Consider the following 18737-nt stretch of genomic DNA (forward strand, 5'->3'; position numbering starts at 1 on the left):
TACGGGTGGGCTGATAAGACACCTTCTCCTTCCTCTTTTTCCCTTCTCCTCCTTGTTACCTCACTGTGAACCCTGTCCTGTTGCCTGCCCCACAGCAGCCAATAGTACAAAGCAAAAAGGTGAGGAAACCAGCACAATGCTGTCATGTTACGGAGCGAGTGTAAGTACAGGCGAGCAGGAAGATCTACATGTAGGGCTGCTATTTTCGACGTTCACCCCACGTCTGCCATAACATCCAGATCTGCCTTTTGTTGTTTTCTCCTCAAGCGGAATTGCCTATTTAAATGGGATCAACTCTGTATTGCAGACACAGGGGTGGTTGTAAACTTTCCCCCCAGGCCTCCTGTCAAGTTCTCAAGAAGCTAAAGAAGAAAAGCGGAATGAATTCTTAAGTACTGTATAGAAAGCAATTTTCTCCACAATTAGCGTCAAACGCACCAATAGGGGGAAAAAATGCTTCTTTTTTTCGGAAACAGCAAGGAAATTTCAGTCTTGACTGTGCTGCATTATTAAGAAGAAAAGCTTTCATGCCATTCTCTCCCCCCCAATGGCTGTGTCACAGATTTTTGTAAATGTAACATGCTTGCATATGCCCAAAATTTTGCTCGCAAGCAAAGATTGGGGAGATTTGGAAGCTTAATAATAATAATAATAAATGGGGAAATAAAAATGTCCTTTGTTTCGTTTCCTTCACCCATAGCATATAAACCAATGCCTGCACCACTGTAAAAAAATGATTGAGAAACGACTAAATTGTGGCTGAGAGAGGCATAAAACACAGATTTCATGTATTCCGAATGCAAATCTCAGCTTGCTCATTTTTATAGCAAGCATCACTGTGATGGCTCAACTGAACATTTGTGGACGAGCAGAGTCTAGGTTGGTGTGAGAGCTCAAACCCAGACACAAATTCCTCCCACATTACAGTGGTACCTCGGGTTAAGAACTTAATTCGTTTCGGAGGTCCGTTCTTAACCTGAAACTGTTCTTAACCCGAGGCACCGCTTTAGCTAATGGGGCCTCCCGCTGCCACTGTGCCGCCGAAGCACGATTTCTGTTCTCATCCTGAGGTAAAGTTCTTAACCCAAGGTACAGTGGTACCTCGGGTTACATACGCTTCAGGTTACATACGCTTCAGGTTACAGACTCCGCTAACCCAGAAATTGTGCTTCAGGTTAAGAACTTTGCTTCAGGATGAGAACAGAAATTGTGCTCTGGCGGCACGGCAGCAGCAGGAGGCCCCATTAGCTAAAGTGGTGCTTCAGGTTAAGAACAGTTTCAGGACCTCCGGAATGAATTAAGTACTTAACCCGAGGTACCACTGTATTATTTCTGAGTTAGCGGAGTCTGTATCCTGAAGCTTCTGTAACCTGAAGCTTCTGCAACCTGAGGTACCACTGTATTATTTTTGTTACAAATGTTGTAACTCACTTAAGGGACATTTCATAAACACTTTGGGAGGGAGACATCTAATAAATTTGAGGTGAATGCCTAAAAATGGAAGATGTGACTGTGATCAAACACAATGTATCCCCACACTGGGCAAAAGATTCCTGCATTGCAACATGTTGGAATAGATGACCGCCGTGGTCCCTTCCGACTATACAATTCTATGATTCTACCCCCATCCCCAATGACTGCCCTGGGCAGCTGAGCCTGGGAGCTCCTCTTCTAATTTCCCAGAATGCCCCAGAAAGATGCTTCATTGGAGTCACTGTGGGAAATGAAAAATGGCGGATCCATTGGAGGGCTGATGCCACTGGCTGTTGCTTTTGCAGTCAGGGACGTTTGCCAGGGTTGCCAAGTGATGAAGGAGAGACCCACCGTGGAACTGACCCTGTCCTCATGAGACTGCCTGTGGCTCCCTATTGAGTGTCTCCTCCAAGTTGTTGCTTGCACACTTTGCAAAATGGTCCAAAGGAGCTGAGCAGGAGTGCCAGCTTGGCCCCATAGAATCATAGAATCATAGAGTTGGAAGAGACCACAAGGGCCATCGAGTCCAACCCCCTGCCAAGCAGGAAACACCATCAGAGCACTCCTGACATATGGTTGTCAAGCCTCTGCTTAAAGACCTCCAAAGAAGGAGACTCCACCACACTCCTTGGCAGCAAATTCCACTGTCAAACAGCTCTTACTGTCAGGAAGTTCTTCCTAATGTTTAGGTGGAATCTTCTTTCTTGTAGTTTGGATCCATTGCTCCGTGTCCGCTTCTCTGGAGCACCATGACTGTGGGTGTCCAGGGACGTGTGTGCCATGCAGCGTGCATGGCTCTGGTGCCAAAATTTGTGGGTGCCCAGCCCCTTCGTGGGGAATTTTGTGGGTGCTTGGGCACCCAGGGCCCCAGGGAGCCGGCACCTATGGTGCTGAGAACATGTCACAAGCAACATGGTGAAATGATTACATTTGTCTAATCCTCTTTTAAAGCCATCCAAGATGCTGGCCATCACTGCCTCCTGTCGGAGCGTGTTCCATAGTTTAGCTATGTGCTGCACGAAGAAGGGATGAGTCTTTTTCAGAGATCCCTTTTATGCAGATGGAGCCTGAAATATACTCAAAGTCGAGAGTGGATTTCATGCTCTTTATTCAGCTCATAGTGGTGAGGAGGAATGGGAGTTCCCCCAGAATGTCTGCCTCATATACATTATTTACAGAGTAGGCCCCACGTGATTGGCTAATTCTGGGATTCTCCTGTAGGCCAATCAGGTTGCGGATTCCCTTCCACCTGGAGCTGGATTGGGTGGCTCCTGCGGACCAATCAGACTGCTGCATTCTGGATCCTATTGTTCTAGGACCAATCAGACTGCTGCATTCTGAATCCTATTGAACTCAGTACATAACAGAGCCAAGATGCATCTCATTGTACATAAACTAGTGCGATTCACACCCTTTCCTGAACTCATGAAGAACCATAGGCAAGAGGCACCAATTCCATTTTCTCCCCTCATGAGGGAATGTGAGAAAGGAACTTCTGCTGCACACACAGACCTCGAATGTCCGTTGCCTTTATTTATTTATTTATTTATTTTTATTTTGAAATGGAAGGCGCAGCCTTAGTCAAACGCGTAATTTCCCAATAATGCAATTTCACAGCCTCTGTAACAAAAAAATTGCCAGCTTGCTCTGGCCTATTTATGATAGCGCTGCTCGGCTGACAACCATCTTGTTCAATCCCTCCATAGAGCTGCTTGCTGTTTTTTTTTTTTTTTATGGACAGGCTTGTGAAAGAAATCAAATTTTATACTTTGTGATGTGGGACGCATCAAAACGGGGGATTGCGGACTCTCATCATGAACCGAGTGCTTTAAAGGAGAGAGAGAAAGCCATGACTCTGCCACTGGGGAGCTTTTGTCGAGAGGAACTAGGAGAGAGAACTTGGGTCTTGTAATCTCTGATCTATAGCAGAAGAGGCACAGGCAAAGGGATGGCTAAGGTCGTACTTATACTCACCTATACTTGTAGGAGCGCTTTCCGCCACGATCTTCGTGCTGCAGTTGGCTCCTCCGAAAGGATAGCGGCAAGCGCAGACAAAGCTCTTCCTCTCATTGACACAGGTCCCCCCATTTTGGCACGGGGAGCTGCTGCAGCTCAGATAATCACCTGCATTGAATGGGAGAGAAGGACATGAAGGCACAGAAGCAAGGAGCTTTCGGGGAAGGCTTTGCAAAGACTTTCAGATTGCAGCTTCCTACCCCAACTCTTCCCTAGCTGTATTTGAATCTCAAGTTAGAGGTGATATGGGGAGAAAGACAACCACCATTGTTTATTTGCATATAAATTACACCATTTCCCAGGATTGTGTGGTAGTGGTGTTTTTGCTTAATATTATTTGCCACTGGGGAATTTAGTCACACACTGCTTGCTGCCACTGACTGGGTCTCGACTGGCTAATTGCTCCTCATTTCTGCCAATCCAAGGCACGAGGGAAGCGCTCAGTCCCAGCCTCCATGTCGAAACATACTGTCAAATAGTATTTTATCCCTCATTTATATGCTACTTAGCGCTTTACAATCCTGCTCCCATTTTACAGATGGGGACGTCCCTTTGAGTCGCTTGCCCCAGGCCATGCAATTATCCTAGGGCAGAGCTGGAAGCATCTTGAAATTAAAGATTGGGCAAAGGCTCTACCAGTCATAATATGCCATGTGAGGTGGGCATCTGCACATACAGAAACCTGAATCATACCATTTGTGTACTTCAGCAGGAGGCTCTCAACACATGCAGGTGTCTGTGTAGAGCAGTGATGGCCAAACTTGGCCCTTCAGCTGTTTTGGGACTACAGTTCCCATCATCCCTGACCACTGGTCCTGTTAGCTAGGGATGATGGGAGTTGTAGTCCAAAAACAGCTGGCAGGCCAAGTTTGACCATTGCTGGTGTAGCGATAACGCATTATAGACATGGCAAAAGTAAGTGTGCCTGTCCCTCTGCCACCTTACAAACTAGCAAGTACTAAAGAGCTCCTATTCACGGGCGACCCACCCTGTTTCGCCACCTGAGGAGAAAAAAGGAATGTACCGCTTCCTGCCCCCACACTGCTGCCCTCCACTTCCTCTGCATGCCAGAACATACACATGCTTGCCAAACTCAGTGAGATTGCCACAAGGCTTTGATGCTCACCTCTTTGCCCCAGGAGTGGGGAAGACAAGTGGCAACATGGTGCTTTGGAATGTCCCCTCCCCATCACTGAGGGGTGGGGAAGACAACGCCACACACTGGAACGCTTCCAGTGAGAGGGGGCATTCTGCTGGTGGCAGAAGCGGTGGGGCAGGGGACCACCATATCTTGCGCTTCTGCCGCCTGAGGCAGCTACCTCACCCTACTTCAAAGGCCGGCCGGCTCTGCTTCTATCTGTAGGCCAGGTGTGGGGAACCTTCCATATGTTGGTGAACTACAACTCCATCATCCTTGGACGTTGGTCATGCTTGCAGGGTCCGATGGGGGTTGCAGTTCATCAGGATCTGCAGGGCCAAAGATTTATCCCACCTGCCGTAGACTGAAGAGGTAAGGTAAAGGTAAAGGGATCCCTGACCATTAGGTCCAGTCGTGGCTGACTCTGGGGTTGCGGTGCTCATCTCACTTTATTGACCGAGGGAGCCGGCGTACAGCTTCCGGGTCATGTGCCCAGCATGACTAAGCCGCTTCTGGCAAACCAGAGCAGCACAGGAAAATGCCGTTTACCTTCCCGCTGGAGTGGTACCTATTTATCTACTTGCACTTTGACGTTCTTCTGAACTGATAGTTTGGCAGGAGCAGGGACCGAGCAACGGAAGCTCACCCCATTGCAGGGATTCGAACCGCCGACCTTCTGATTGGCAAGTCCTAGGCTCTGTGGTTTAACCCACAGTGCCACCCGCATCCCTACAGACTGAAGAGGTACAATCACAGTAAAACTTGATTATCGCTTGATTCTATGCCATGGATAAACCGGGCTGAAGTGTGAGGGACAATTCCCCTTTCCCCTTGAACTGTCCACTGTAAATCACAGCTCTCTGTCATCTGGGGATTAGACAAATTGAATTGCCGGAGACTATTCAACAATTCCAGCTCTTAAGAGTCCTACGCAGTGACAATAGGGGTATGCACATTCTTGCGATGAGATTGCCAAGTGGGCCGGCCTCTGAAACTTGAAAGAAAGAAAGCCCAGGAACGCTCAAGAAGCAGGCTAGGTGTGGGGTGATGAAAAGGGTGTTTCAGAATAAGCGCTGATTGCCGGCAGATGTGTGGAATTGCCTCTTTTCACAGGCACTTCATCGGCACTCTGAGCTATCTTTAATTTCCAGCCCAGTCATTTCAGATGCCATGGCGCTCCTCGGTCGCAGCACTTCGACGGTGATGGATTTGAGCTTGCCAGGCTGAATGCAAAGCTTTGTGCGCTTTGTGCAAAGTGGGGGGGACCTCCCCCCACAACACACTGCTCCTGGGGGTAGACAGATGAGGTTTATGGACTGCAACACGCCAAGGAGTTTCTGTCCGACTTAAGTAATTATTTTCTCTCGCCGCTTTCCCCCCCGCGAACACATTGCATCTCATCTATCACAACAATAAGGCTCAGGATAAAGCAATGTAGGAGTGCAGTTCGAGTGCCAAGAGAAGAAGAGGAAAAGCTGCCTCACTTAGCTTCATATTTAGGGTTTGCCCAGAGATTGGAGGAAATCAACATACACACCAGGTGCTACTGCATGTTCCCACTGTGGGGGCAAACCTAGGTTTGGACAGCATTGCTTCAGGCCACAGGTAAGGGTCACATAAATGGGAGATGCCTCATGTTAGCCTTGACCAAGCTTTTTCCTTCCAGATGTTTCACATTACAGTGGTACCTCAGGTTAAGTACTTAATTCGTTCCGGAGGTCTGTACTTAACCTGAAACTGTTTTTAACCTGAAGCACCACTTTAGCTAATGGGGCCTTCTGCCGCCGGAGCATGATTTCTGTTCTCATCCTGAAGCAAAGTTCTTAACCTCAAGCACTATATCTGGGTTAGCGGAGTCTGTAACCTGAAGTGTATGTAACCTGAAGCGTATGTAACCTGAGGCACCACTGTACAACTCCCATCAACTCCAGCCAGCTGGGGTTGTGGCCCAAAACATCTGGAAGGAAAATGCTTGGTTAAGGCTGCCTGACAACAACAGCAGCAGCAACAAAAATCCCATCACATTTATGTATTTATGACATGCATATACTGCCTTTTCCTCCAAGGAGTGCATGGTTCTTGCCCCCCTCGTTTTATCCTCACAACGACCCTATGAAGTAGGTTAGGCTGAGGGGCAGTGGCTGGCTTGGACTGTCCTCACCCCACTGGCTGAAACCGTGGTCCTAGTTTGCCCTAGGTTCGAGGGCCCTAGTTTGGCACTCTAACCACTACACAACACCATGGGGAAAGTGTAAGCTAAATTATATCTCCTTGACATCATTCTGAGTCCCTTCTTCAGCTTATCCCCACTACTGTGACCTGTAGGACAGTCTTTCCTTTGAAGGGCTGTCCAGCCCAAGTCTGGTGTAAAGAAGAAGTACCAAAAGAAAGAAGTGTGAGGACTTTAGAACTGAACTGAGCAGGCACATGAGCCCCCTAGCCACTATCTTCCCCACTATGGAGATGTGCTGTATTTTACTCTTTAAATGACAGCCATCATTTCTAAGTTTGTAGCTATGCCTATACAGAAATAACTTTCTAAATTGGCTCCCACGCACATAGATTAGCATACGCAAGTTTTCTGTAAATATCCACCCTCTTCACCAGCGATGCATTTCCTATTTTGTTGTGATACATAAATGTGCATTCTAGTCTCCTGCAAGTGTATGCTAGCGCATGGATGAAGGAGTGGGGCAGGGACAACATGGTAAGGTGTCCTCTCTCCTATGAAATAGCCCAATATTTAAATGGATATCCAGGAATAGATTTTCCCTATGCCCAGTGTCAGAGACACGGGAGGAGATGATGTGCCAGTGGATGCTCCAGCTTTCTCCTTCTTCTTTCCCCCCACTTACTTGAGCCGAAAGAAAGACTCACTGCTGATGCTCTGTGAGCTGAAACCTCAACGTCTGCATCTCAGAAGGGCAATTTTCCTTTCCTTTCCAGGGAATTTGTTACACAGAGAGAGAGAGAGATGGTTGCCCCTACACCGAGATAATTTGCCTTCTATTTTAATGTGGGTGGGGACAGAAAAAGAAAAGAGAGACCACCCACTGGCCACCTTGACTAGCAATAAAAATCCCCACCACCACCTGAAGGGAATCACAATGTGCGCCCTATTTATTTTGAATTTTATTAGTGGGGTAATGATGTGATGATTGAATTGAATGGGGGTAGTTAATAAAGGGAAATTGATTTCAGATTGATTTCTGGATGATCTCGGTGATAAATTAATTGAGTAAGAACTTATTTGGGTGATCTTATTGGGGTGCAAATCAATTTAAAGATTTGAGGGGAGTGATTTGCATGGGTAAGTAATTGGCTTCCCTTCTGTGAAATTCAAATTCTGCTAATTATTTTCAAATTTGCATTTAGATGCATATAAATTAGCACATGCAAATTCTATGCAGATTGGTGGTCCTCTTTTACAGTGGTGCATATCCTCTTTTTCGGGCAGTGTGTCAACTACCACCCTAGGCAGCGCCCTAAAGCCACACCCCTGGCACTTGCAACTTCCATATGATAAAAAGATGAAGATATGATGAAGATAAAGAGAAACCCAAAGCAGTGATCTAGTTGTCTCTGTGGACAGAGATTTATTGTATACAATAATGAGCTTCTAGCTCAGCGGGGATTTGAACTCTGGTCTCCCAGGTCCTAGTCTGCCACTCTAACCACTGTACCACACTAAGGTGAATTTCCTTTACATCATTTGAAGCCCTCTTTGGCCTATCCTCTCTAGTGTGATCATCTGTCCTGCTTTTCAGGGGGAGTGAGAAACCAAAAAAGGGGGTGAGGAACCATATCTCAAGACAGCCCAATGAAGATTGAGCATGCTCAGTAGCCATAGAATGCTACTGGCTCTGTGTGTGCATGTGTGTGTGTGTGTGTGTGAGAGAGAGAGAGAGAGAGAGAAATGGATGGGTTGGAACAGGAATGAAACAAAGTGTCTTGGACGCGGTCATTGTGGATTGACTGGAACACTGATCAGGAGGATTTCATACTGCAACATTTTGTTGCAGGTCCCACTTGTTCTACATACTAATAAGGAGTTTATCCTCTACATAGAATCACGGAATTGTAGAGTTGGAAAGGACCTTCCAGTGGTTCTCAACCTGTGGGTCCCCAGATGTTGTTGGACTACAACTCCCATCATCCCTAGCTAGCAAGGCCAGAGCTCAGGGATGATGGGAGTTGTAGTCCAACAACATCTGGGGACCCACAGGTTGAGAACCGCTGAACCTCCTGCAATGTAGGGATATGCAGCTGTTTCATACGGGGATCGAACCTGCAACCTGCACCACGCTTTAATCAACTGAGCTATCCAGGCTCAAATGGGCCATCCTCTTTAGTGGTGTGTGTAGCGGGAAATGGAAAGAGATGTGTGAGAGAGGACAAAAGTAATCCGAAAGGAGCTCAGACAACGTGGAATGTTGTCTGGTTATTGGGGGTGGAGTAGGGTTGCCATATTTCAAGAAGTAAAAAATTCGGACACAAAAGTCGAGCTTTTTGAGGGGATGTTGCAGGGTATGCTATGTGCATCGTGTGGCGATGCCTTGAGGCCGCCAGTGTGCCACATATCAGCTCTGTGTAAATAAAAGATCCACATTGCCTCTTTCTCAATAGTCTGTGAACCAATGTAATAATGATGGGAAGCTATTTCAATTTGTTTCAGGATGGCCGAATGGCTTATTTTTGTCCATCACCTAAGGGGACCTAAGGACTGAATGAGCAGGGATGGCATGTACTGCCCTCTCTCCCGCTGACAAGAGTTCGGTTTGGGGAGGGCCGCTGGTACTGCAGCAATAAGAAGTTGCTGCTCTTTTAGCTACTCCATTTTTTCCGAGACAGAGTCAGTGCTTTCCCTCTGCGCTAAATTGCAAACAACAACAAAAACCCCTTTCATCTGTCTCCTGCCCTATTGCACTGAATATGCAAAGTTGAAGCATGGAGAGTCAAACTGAATTAGGGTAACGATCAATCTCTCGCAATTAAAACTCAGAGTGCAAAAGACGTTCACAAAGGCGCTTTGGCACCGAACAACAACAAAGCAACAGTGGACGCCTCGGTGTTTGGGACGCCACCGGATGCGGTTGGCATTTACAGCTAAACACTTTTGAGAGCCGGCGTGGCATATTGGGTAGCCTAGGACGGTGGGAGACCAGGGTTCGAATCCCAACTCAACCACGATGCTCACTCGGCCAGGCCAACCTAATCTACCTCACAGGGGTGTCATGGCAAGGATAAAATGGAGAGGAGGAGAACCATGTAGACTCTTTAGTGGAATAGTGAGGCACAAATGTAAGAATGAATAAATATTTTGTGGCCTCCATTTCCCCCAGAAGGCTTGTTGGGTTTCTAGAGGCTCAGACTCAGACTATGGGAGTAGAAGGGAGGAAGGTTTAGGGGTCAGAGCGGCAGGTGGTTTAGAAAGCCTGGAGACAAAAAAAAATTGGAAAAAGAAAACTCAAGCCTCTCCCACGCACTGACCTCCAATTGCTCTTTCTCCCTATATGTCCACCTCTCCTTCTCCCAAAGAGAAATAGACTAACGCTGGAAGAAAATCTGTGAAAATGGGTTACCTTAGAGAAGAGAGAGAATGAAGATAGGCAATTAGAGTGTCCATTTTGGCATCACCAAAAGAGAAGACACCAATTTACATAAAATGTGCATGTGTTAATTTATATCTACCCATGCAAACATTAGACATAATGTACTAGAATTTAAATAGAAATACACCTCAGCATAATGGGTAAGTGTGGACCTGTATGTGCCTGCTCAGTCTGCTGCCCAGGTGCAAGCTGTTCATGGGAGACTTTAGGGTCACATTCAAACCATACATCTAAATCATTGTGCTGCCACTTTAAACAGTTGTGTCTTCACCCAAAGAATTCTGGGAGCTGTAGTTCATTAAGAGTACTCACAGAAGAATCTGAAGAAGTGTGCATGCACACAAAATGCACCCAGAACAAACTTAGTTGGTCCCTAAGGTGCTGCTGGACAATTTTCTTATTTTCTTATTTATTTCGACTGCGTCAGACCAACACGGCTACCTACCTGAATCTAGAATCACAGACTTACAGTTTACAGAGTGGTTTAAGAATCAATCACACCTCACAGGGAATTCTGAGAAGTGTAAGGTAAAGGACCCCTGGACGGTTAAGTCCAGTCAAAGGCGACTATGGGGGTATGGCGCTCATCTCGCTTTCAGGTGGAAGGAGCTGGCGTTTGTCCACAGACAGCTTTCCGGGTCATGCGGCAAGCATGACTGGTCACTACTGGCGCAATGGAACACCGTGACAGAAGCCAGAGTGCACAGAAACACTGTTTACCTTCCCGCCACAGCCGTATCTATTTATCTACTTGTACTGGTGTGCTTTTGAACTCCTAGGTTGGCAGGAGCTGGGACAGAGCAACAGGAGCTTATTCCGTTGCGGGGATTTGAACTGCTGACCTTCCGATGAGCAAGTCCAAGAGGCTCAGTGGTATAGCTCTGTAAGGAGAATAGAGTCTTCTAACAACTCTCAGCATTCTGACCAAACTACAGCTCCCAGGATTTTTTTGGGGGGAAAGGCACGACTGTTTCAGGAGGTATTGTACCAGAGGCATTACTTGTGCCCAAGATTGGGGGGCCCAGTACATGTCGTGTGAGTGTGACATCGTGCGCATGACGCTTGATGCATCTGCGATGTTGCATCAGCGGAAGGAATGGGGAGCACAGAGGGAGGCTGTTTGCAGGCTGGAGGCTGGTGTGTTTGGGGCCCCTCGATATTGGGGTGGGGGCTTGGCCCCCTGCCAGCAAATATTGAGGGGGGCAAAGCCCCTTCTGTCCCTGCCTCCTGCTTCAGCCCACCAAACCATCTCATGTTTCCCTGAACCCCCATGGAATTTCTGCTCCCATTTTCATTTCTGATGGAATCCTCTGACATCTCTATCAGGGCAGTGCACTGCTTATAATGCCAACTGGGTCCCCCCCCCCCCCGGGTGGTGGGGAGCCTGATATCAGTTCCTACCATGTACTAAAAGTGGGAGTGGGAGAGTGTCAGACCGGCTAAAGAGAGAGGTGGCTTTCTTTGCCTTAAAGCTTTTGTTGACCCATAGAGGGCTGGTCCCCTCGCCTCCCTGCCCCCACCATCCCCACAGCAACACCACCTATAGCAACAGCAGCAGAGTGTTGGAGGAGATCACCTCCTCCCCTCTCAGTTTGCCAAGGTAAAGCTCGGAATTGTCATCGGAGAGGGTTCTTTTTATTCTCTGCTGCCGCTGCTGAAATTTTTAATGCTGCATTATGCATTCTACTTTGTGGTTTAGAATTGTACCTTTATATGGTTTTTTTATTGTTACCGTAAGCTGCTCAGGGTACTTGGTTAATGGGTGGCACATAAATACTATTAATTAATGAATGAATATGTAAATCTCGGGCTGCTCTCTGCTGGCAGTGTGGCTGGGGAATTAGAATGGAAAAACGCTGAGGGGAAGGGGTTGGGAGAGAGAGAGCAGAGAAAGGGGAATCTTCACCTGTTTAAACTAGGCTAGGTGGTGCGATAGACAGCAGGTGTCTGTTGAAGCAGGGCAGAAATTGCTCAGGAAGGAACCAGAGTCATGTGCCCCTCCTGTGACGGTTTCTTCAGGTGTAGCCCTGCTGCAAGAGACAAAGGGGAGGAGGTGGCAGGAGGATGGTAAGATTGGAGGGGTTTTCCACCACTCTCCCCCTCTGTCTGAGAGTTTGATTGAAGCCCAGACAAAGCTGGAACTCTGGTATAAGGATTCCAGATAGATAATTTGGCAATTCTGGTATGACTTGTTGTTGGCATCTGTCTGTCTCAGGTGCCCATGGAGTGTGTCTTCAGGTGTAAAGTCAAACAGCTGCAATAACAGCACCGAAATGCCCACTCTGGGGTGCAAGCCTGGATAGTGTGTATGAAGGTCCTGGGCTTCCCAGATGACTCACGGATGTGGTCCAAAGGAAAGCAGAGCAATATGTTCGGCACTAGTTTAGCTGCAGGAGTTGCTGGAAGGAGGCGTACAAGGTGCCATCCAACCATCTTACATAGGTGCACTCGCTCACAGAGTTAGAGACATAGCAGTAGCAGTCTGCTCAAAAGCATATAGCATTCTTGAGCTCCACCATGACTGCCTATTGCTAAGGTAAAGGTAAAGGGACCCCTGACCATTAGGTCCAGTCGTGACCGACTCTGGGGTTGTGGCACACATCTCGCTTTATTGGCTGAGGGAGCTGGCGTACAGATTCCGGGTCACGTGGCCAGCATGACTAATCCGCTTCTGGCGAACCAGAGCAGCGCATGGAAACGCCATTTACCTTCCCGCCGGAGCGGTACCTATTTATCTACTTGCACTTTGACGTGCTTTCGAGCTGCTAGGTTGGCAGGAGCAGGGACCGAGCAACGGGAGCTCACCCCGTCATGGGGATTCAAACTGCCAACCTTCTGACTGGCAAGCCCTAGGCTCTGGCTAGCCAGCTCCAAAAGCTCATGGCCCTTCTTCCTTCTCTGCCCATATTTTAAAACATGCAACCTGCTCCTTTCAACCCTCACCTTGCAAGTTAGTACAGCTTTCTTCCCCGATGGGCCATGAGCGTTGATTAAGGAAGCACCAATAGGGAACCATAAACCAGCAGGATATGCAAGAACTTAGGGATGGGAGTAAGCAATGTAGATATTGTTGAACTCCAGTTCCCATCAGTCTCAGCCATAACGGCCAATGGTCAGGAATGATGAGAGTGATAGTCCAACAACATCTCGAAGGCACTGTGTTGGCTCCCCTGACATAGAGAAAAGAACACATTCTCTTCACTTGGATAGCTCAGTTGATTAGAGCGTGGCGGTGATAAAGCCAAGGTTGCAGGTTCGATCCCCGTATATGACGGCTGCATATTCCTGCATTGCAAGGGGTTGGGCTAGATGATCCTCAGGGTCCCTTCCAACTCCACAATCCTATGAATCTATGATCAGAATAGCATATTCTAGAAACACTGCAACAATTCATTGGGCCATAGATCATTGGTGAAGTACATGGCTTTCAAACAGAAAAGCATAGATTCCACCCCTGTCATCTCCAGTTAAAGACTGTCAGGTATCAGTTGTGAAAAAAGACTCCTACATGAGATCCTTGAAAACCAATAAGGAATACTGAGCTAGATGGACCAGCGGACTGAGGTAGCTTCATATTTCCACTCCCACTTCCCACTGTCCTGGAAATAATCTTTGTCACATATATGCGTTGAATGCAATACTGCCTGTTGTGAAGGAGCAGCTTTGGCTGGAACACGGTAAAGTTTCGCATGGAAAGATGCTGTTCAGCCCACAAAAAAGGCCGAGGCACTTCATCCACACAGCTGCTGACTTCTGCTGTTTCACTGCTGCGCAGAAAATGCTTCCAGCGGTTTAAGGCAGAATGAGTAAGCAGCGAGATATGAAATAAAGTGGAAACATTATTGAAGCCCCAATCCACTTTAAACTTCCTGCGTGCTTGATTATCAGATGAACTGCAAGCACTTGACTCGAGGCATGTCTTGAGCGTGTGCACCGAGGTGGAAGGAATGGAAATAAAGAAAAAGATGACGGGGGACATAAAAGAATAAAAATGCCTTTGCCATTCACCAGTTTACCTTATTGTGCACAAAACAATGTCGTTTTGTCAAAGGTTTCTCTCCTGAAATATCGTTTTAAATTTGATCTCAGATTATTTGGTCGGTATAAAAACTAGTGCTAATTTGGTCTGGATTGACTTGGATTCCATGTTTCCACAGTCCTCTTGCAAAGCGCACTCAATCCTTTCCTGCTAAATTAGGGACCTGGATGCAAATTCCATCCTTACACTCCATAACAATTTGACTAGATTTCCCCAGAGCACCATGGAACAATGGGCTGTTCAGCCACAGTGAATTAACTGTACGCTGTTCCTTAAGCACAACCCACCTTGCACATCCTCCACTTCCTCTGCTCCCTTGGCGAGACCCTTCTGCAGGCTTACAGAGAGCCAGAGAGCTAAATAAAGCCCCACAAACAGCAGTTAATTTACTAACCCCTGAGTGAAGCTTAATTTCTGCCGTCACCATTCAACAGAAGACACAGGAACAGAGATTCCACAGGACCAAATGGTGCAATGGGGCAACCCACAGAGTTGCCCTCCTGACAGCGATGCCAATGTCACATGCAGGAATTGTGGGGCCCCCACCTTTTCACCATTCCCATAAGTGACAGTGATGGCAGCTCTATGGGGCCACCTAGATTTGCTGGGGATTTGAACTTGGGTCTTAACTGGATTCAAAATGGTGGTGGCGGCGTGATGTGCTTTATGTGTACTAGTTATGGCCTCTGCCAGCTAGTTCCAAGTGGACCAGGGGATGAAATGATTTCATGCCCTCCTGGGAGGGGGAAAAAAATTTCTCCCAGTGCAAATTACAGCTTTGGCTTCCAGGGCTCTCTGCTCACGTGCAGAATCTCATTCTCCGCACCGAGAGCATTTGAAGAACATAATATTTGATTCTTGGGAAGGGCCATAGTTCAGTGGCAGAGCACAGGCGCTGAATGCAAAAGGTCCCAGGTTCAGCTCTTGACATCTCCACAAGGGACTGAGAAGGACCCTTGCTTGAAACCTTGGACAGTCAGTGTCAACCAGTGTCAACAATACTGGCCTAGATGGACTTCCCATAAGGCAGTGGTTCTCAACCTGTGGGTCCCCAGATGTTGTTGGACTACAACTCCCATCATCCCTGAGCTCTGGCCTTGCTAGCTAGGGGTGATGGGAGTTGTAGTTCAACAACATCTGGGGACCCACAGGTTGAGAAAGGCTGCCATAAGGCATCTTCCTATGTCCCTACACAAATCCGTGTGGATAAGTTGCAAGTTTGGGCAACGTCACTAGTAGTAATATTAAAAAGCCTTACCTGCTTCTGAAGCGATGTCTGTGTTTCTCTGCATTCGTCCAGCCTGGTTTGCAGTCGTGCTCACTGGGATCTTTTTCACTGGCGGTGGCTTTTTAGAAACAGGAGGAGTTGCCTTCAGACGTTTGGTAATAGTGTCCACTGCCTCATCTAGAGACTTATCTACATACCAGGTTAGATTGGATAGGATTGTTCCTGCTTTGACCTCCAGCATGGATTCTGTGAGCTCTTGCAAGCCTTTCTGAAACAGCAAGTTGTCTGGGTGAGCGGCTTTCACTAACCTGGGGATGCTGGCATTCATTCCCTTCAGGCTTCCGGAGACAACCTCACACAAGCTCCGTGCTTCATAGGCAGTCTTGTTTAACACAGGGATGGTCACAGAGAAGCGTATGGATTTGGCTTCTAGCGCCCTGATTCTGGAACTCAAGGCCTGAACCTGAAGAGAGATCACTTTATCCTTTTCCGTGGAAGCAGCTTTGATGTTTCTTACTGTGACGCAGTTGTTTGCTAAAAACTTGCTTATTTTTGCTTCCACTGCCGCCAGGCGACCTTCATAATCTTCATGTTCCTGAGTGGAGCGTGACCCCTTTCCATCCAGGTGGCCAGTGTCAGGATGATGCTCTTGCAGGTTTAATGTTGCATTTAGATTATGGTGAACTGTGATGACATCACCAGATGAAGAAGAAGAATGGATGGCGTTTGAAGTAAAGCCACCTTTCCTGTTCTCATTGACTAGCACCTGAAGGGATTCATTCATCTCTTGAAACTGAGGTATTAATGTCAATATGCTTTCCATCTTCTCAGCGCTACTACAGCAGGCCTTTGTTTCATTCTTCATGGTACTCAATGTTTCTTTGAGCACATAGTTATCCTGGATAGTATCAATGGCACTGTTGATAACCATCATGGTCTTGTTTAAGCCATCCTCCATTAAAATGAAACATTCATTAATACGCCTCTCAGAGATTTCATTGTAAGCCTGAGCCTCATCTTTAAGCTCCTTCTTGCTTTTGACGAGTTCTTCAGTGGTGGAACTTAGTCCTGCCACAACACTGGTTAAATTTTCCAGCTTTCTGCTTATAGCTTCCATTGCAATCTGTTGCTCATATTCCGATGTAAGGCTGAAGGGAACCCCTTGCTCAATCAAAGGCTGGAGGATCTCCATATCGTAACAGAGGTCATTAATTTGCTCGTTCATCTTGTCCATCTTATCATCCAAGGGAAACACAAGGTTCTCCATGCTTTTATTTAAGGAGTGCATGTTCTCTTCCATGCCCTTCAGTCGTGTTTGGAAGTCCCGCCGGCATTTGGACAATATGCTGCTGCACTCTCCATGTAAGTTATCTCTCTGGATCTCCAATGCTACAGTGAGGTTACTGATCTTGCTGTCTTGGACTCTGAGGTCATCATAGAGCTGCAGAACCATCAGACTCTGTGTTTTCACTTTCTCATGAAGACCAACCATGTAATCTGTAAGGTTATCGGTTATGGAGTTCCCTGCTGTTGGGATGTTCTGGTCTGAAATACGTTCAGCTGTCAACAGCTGTTCGTGCACTTCTTTCATTTGAGTCAGAGTCCTGTTCAGAGATTCATAGTATATGTTGCTCCTTGAACTTTGATGCTCCAAGGCAGCTTCTATTGACCTCTGATGTTCCTGCAGGTCTTCGATTGGCTTCTCACATGTAATGCTTATATCCTCTTCAATATGGAGGATCTGGGTCCTTATATCTAGGATTTCTACCCTCGTGGGCCTGCTTTCTATCTCCGCAGCCAATTTGTTGTGAGAAGCATTCAAGCTTTTGATCGTTTGTTTGATGTTCTCAAGATCTGCAGACAGACCAGACGTAATCTTGAAAATCTGGGCCACTGCCTCTTGTGTTTCACTCTGGGATGCTTTCACCTGCTCTCTTACAATTTCTTTGACCAGCTCAGCAATGCTTTTGGACTTGAGATCTAGAGGGGGGGAAGACGCAATGCCTTAATAAATAAAGAGCAGGTTGGGGGGGGGGAAGCAAAAATTCAATACTTAAGCATTATGTATGTATCTATGTTTGTATAGCAATCACACTCTCCCCACCTCTTATGCGGTGGATTATTTCAGTTGCTGAATCTCAAGAGGGTTCTGTGTTTGAATAGTGCTTGTGCTAGTTGCTCTCATCCTTTTAATCAGTTTTGCTGTCCTGAGGGAGAAGCCATAATATGCTGTTCCCTGCAATTATAGACTACTATGACAAGGTGAAATGTAACCATGGCTTCTAGCTTAGTAGACCATAGATTTAAAAGACCTATCACTCAGGCAGATACACCGTTAACTTTCCAGGAAAGAGGTGGACTGTCAGGAAGACAGCAGAGGCTCTCAAGATATTTTAATTGTCAGCCACCTAATTAGCACTGAAAGCACCTCCTGAATTTTGTTATTTCGAAGTGAAAAAGAAAACAGAGCTAGTCTGCATTGCCTTTTTCAAGAGGGTGCAAGTGAACTTTTTTTGTGGGGGGGGGGAGCATGCAGTGGCATCCTGTAATGCCTTAAAGGCAGACACATTTTTGTGGCCCAAGATTGAATAGGCTGGAATCTACTTATTAGATCAGGTGTCACCAACCCAGTGCTTGTGGACCCCATGGTGTTGCCAAAGTCTTCCACTGTGCCCCTGGGCAGGTGCCCCAGACTCTGAAATTTCATTTTTTTTAAAAAAAAATATGTAAATAAATCCAGTCTCTAGCTCTCCTAGAAAGAAAGTTATGGGCCAAAATGTGCAGGCACCTTCTAAGCAGTGATACTGGTACAGTGGTACCTCAGGTTAAGTACTTAATTCGTTCCGGAGGTCCGTACTTAACCTGAAACTGTTCTTAACCTGAAGCACCACTTTAGCTAATGGGGCCTCCTGCTGCTGCTGCGCCACCAGAGCACGATTTCTGTTCTCATCCTGAAGCAAAGCTCTTAACCTGAAGCACTATTTCTGGGTTAGCAGAGTTTGTAACCTGAAGCATATGTAATCTGAAGCGTATGTAACCCAAGGTACCACTGTACTGAATACTGAGGAATGCTCCCTGCTGCTGTTGGACAACAACAGCATCAGTGTGCATGCACACATGTGTAAAACGAATATTTTGTGATCTCCACAAGCAGGACCAGCAGGTCACAGCTGACTTCTGATGGTGAGCATAAGGTTGGCGGAGACAGCTGTCTCTTTAATGTTGTGCGAT

General features: G+C 46.9%; 1 protein-coding gene across 2 annotated transcripts in view; it reads right to left on the bottom strand.

Moving 5' to 3' along the window:
• Nucleotides 1-18737, bottom strand: part of MMRN1 (multimerin 1) — a 72037-nt gene that overhangs the window by 1938 nt on the left and 51362 nt on the right. For both annotated transcript variants that reach the window (XM_081020702.1, XM_081020701.1), the window contains exons 6-7: nt 15537-17486; nt 3448-3597 (exon numbers count right to left, since the gene is read on the bottom strand). In XM_081020702.1, the coding sequence (XP_080876828.1) occupies nt 3448-3597; nt 15537-17486 (2100 nt within the window). The remainder of the gene's footprint in view (nt 1-3447; nt 3598-15536; nt 17487-18737) is intronic.

Source organism: Podarcis pityusensis (genome assembly GCF_964106645.2).
Source record: "Podarcis pityusensis genome assembly, chromosome: 9".
NCBI lineage: Eukaryota > Metazoa > Chordata > Lepidosauria > Squamata > Lacertidae > Podarcis > Podarcis pityusensis.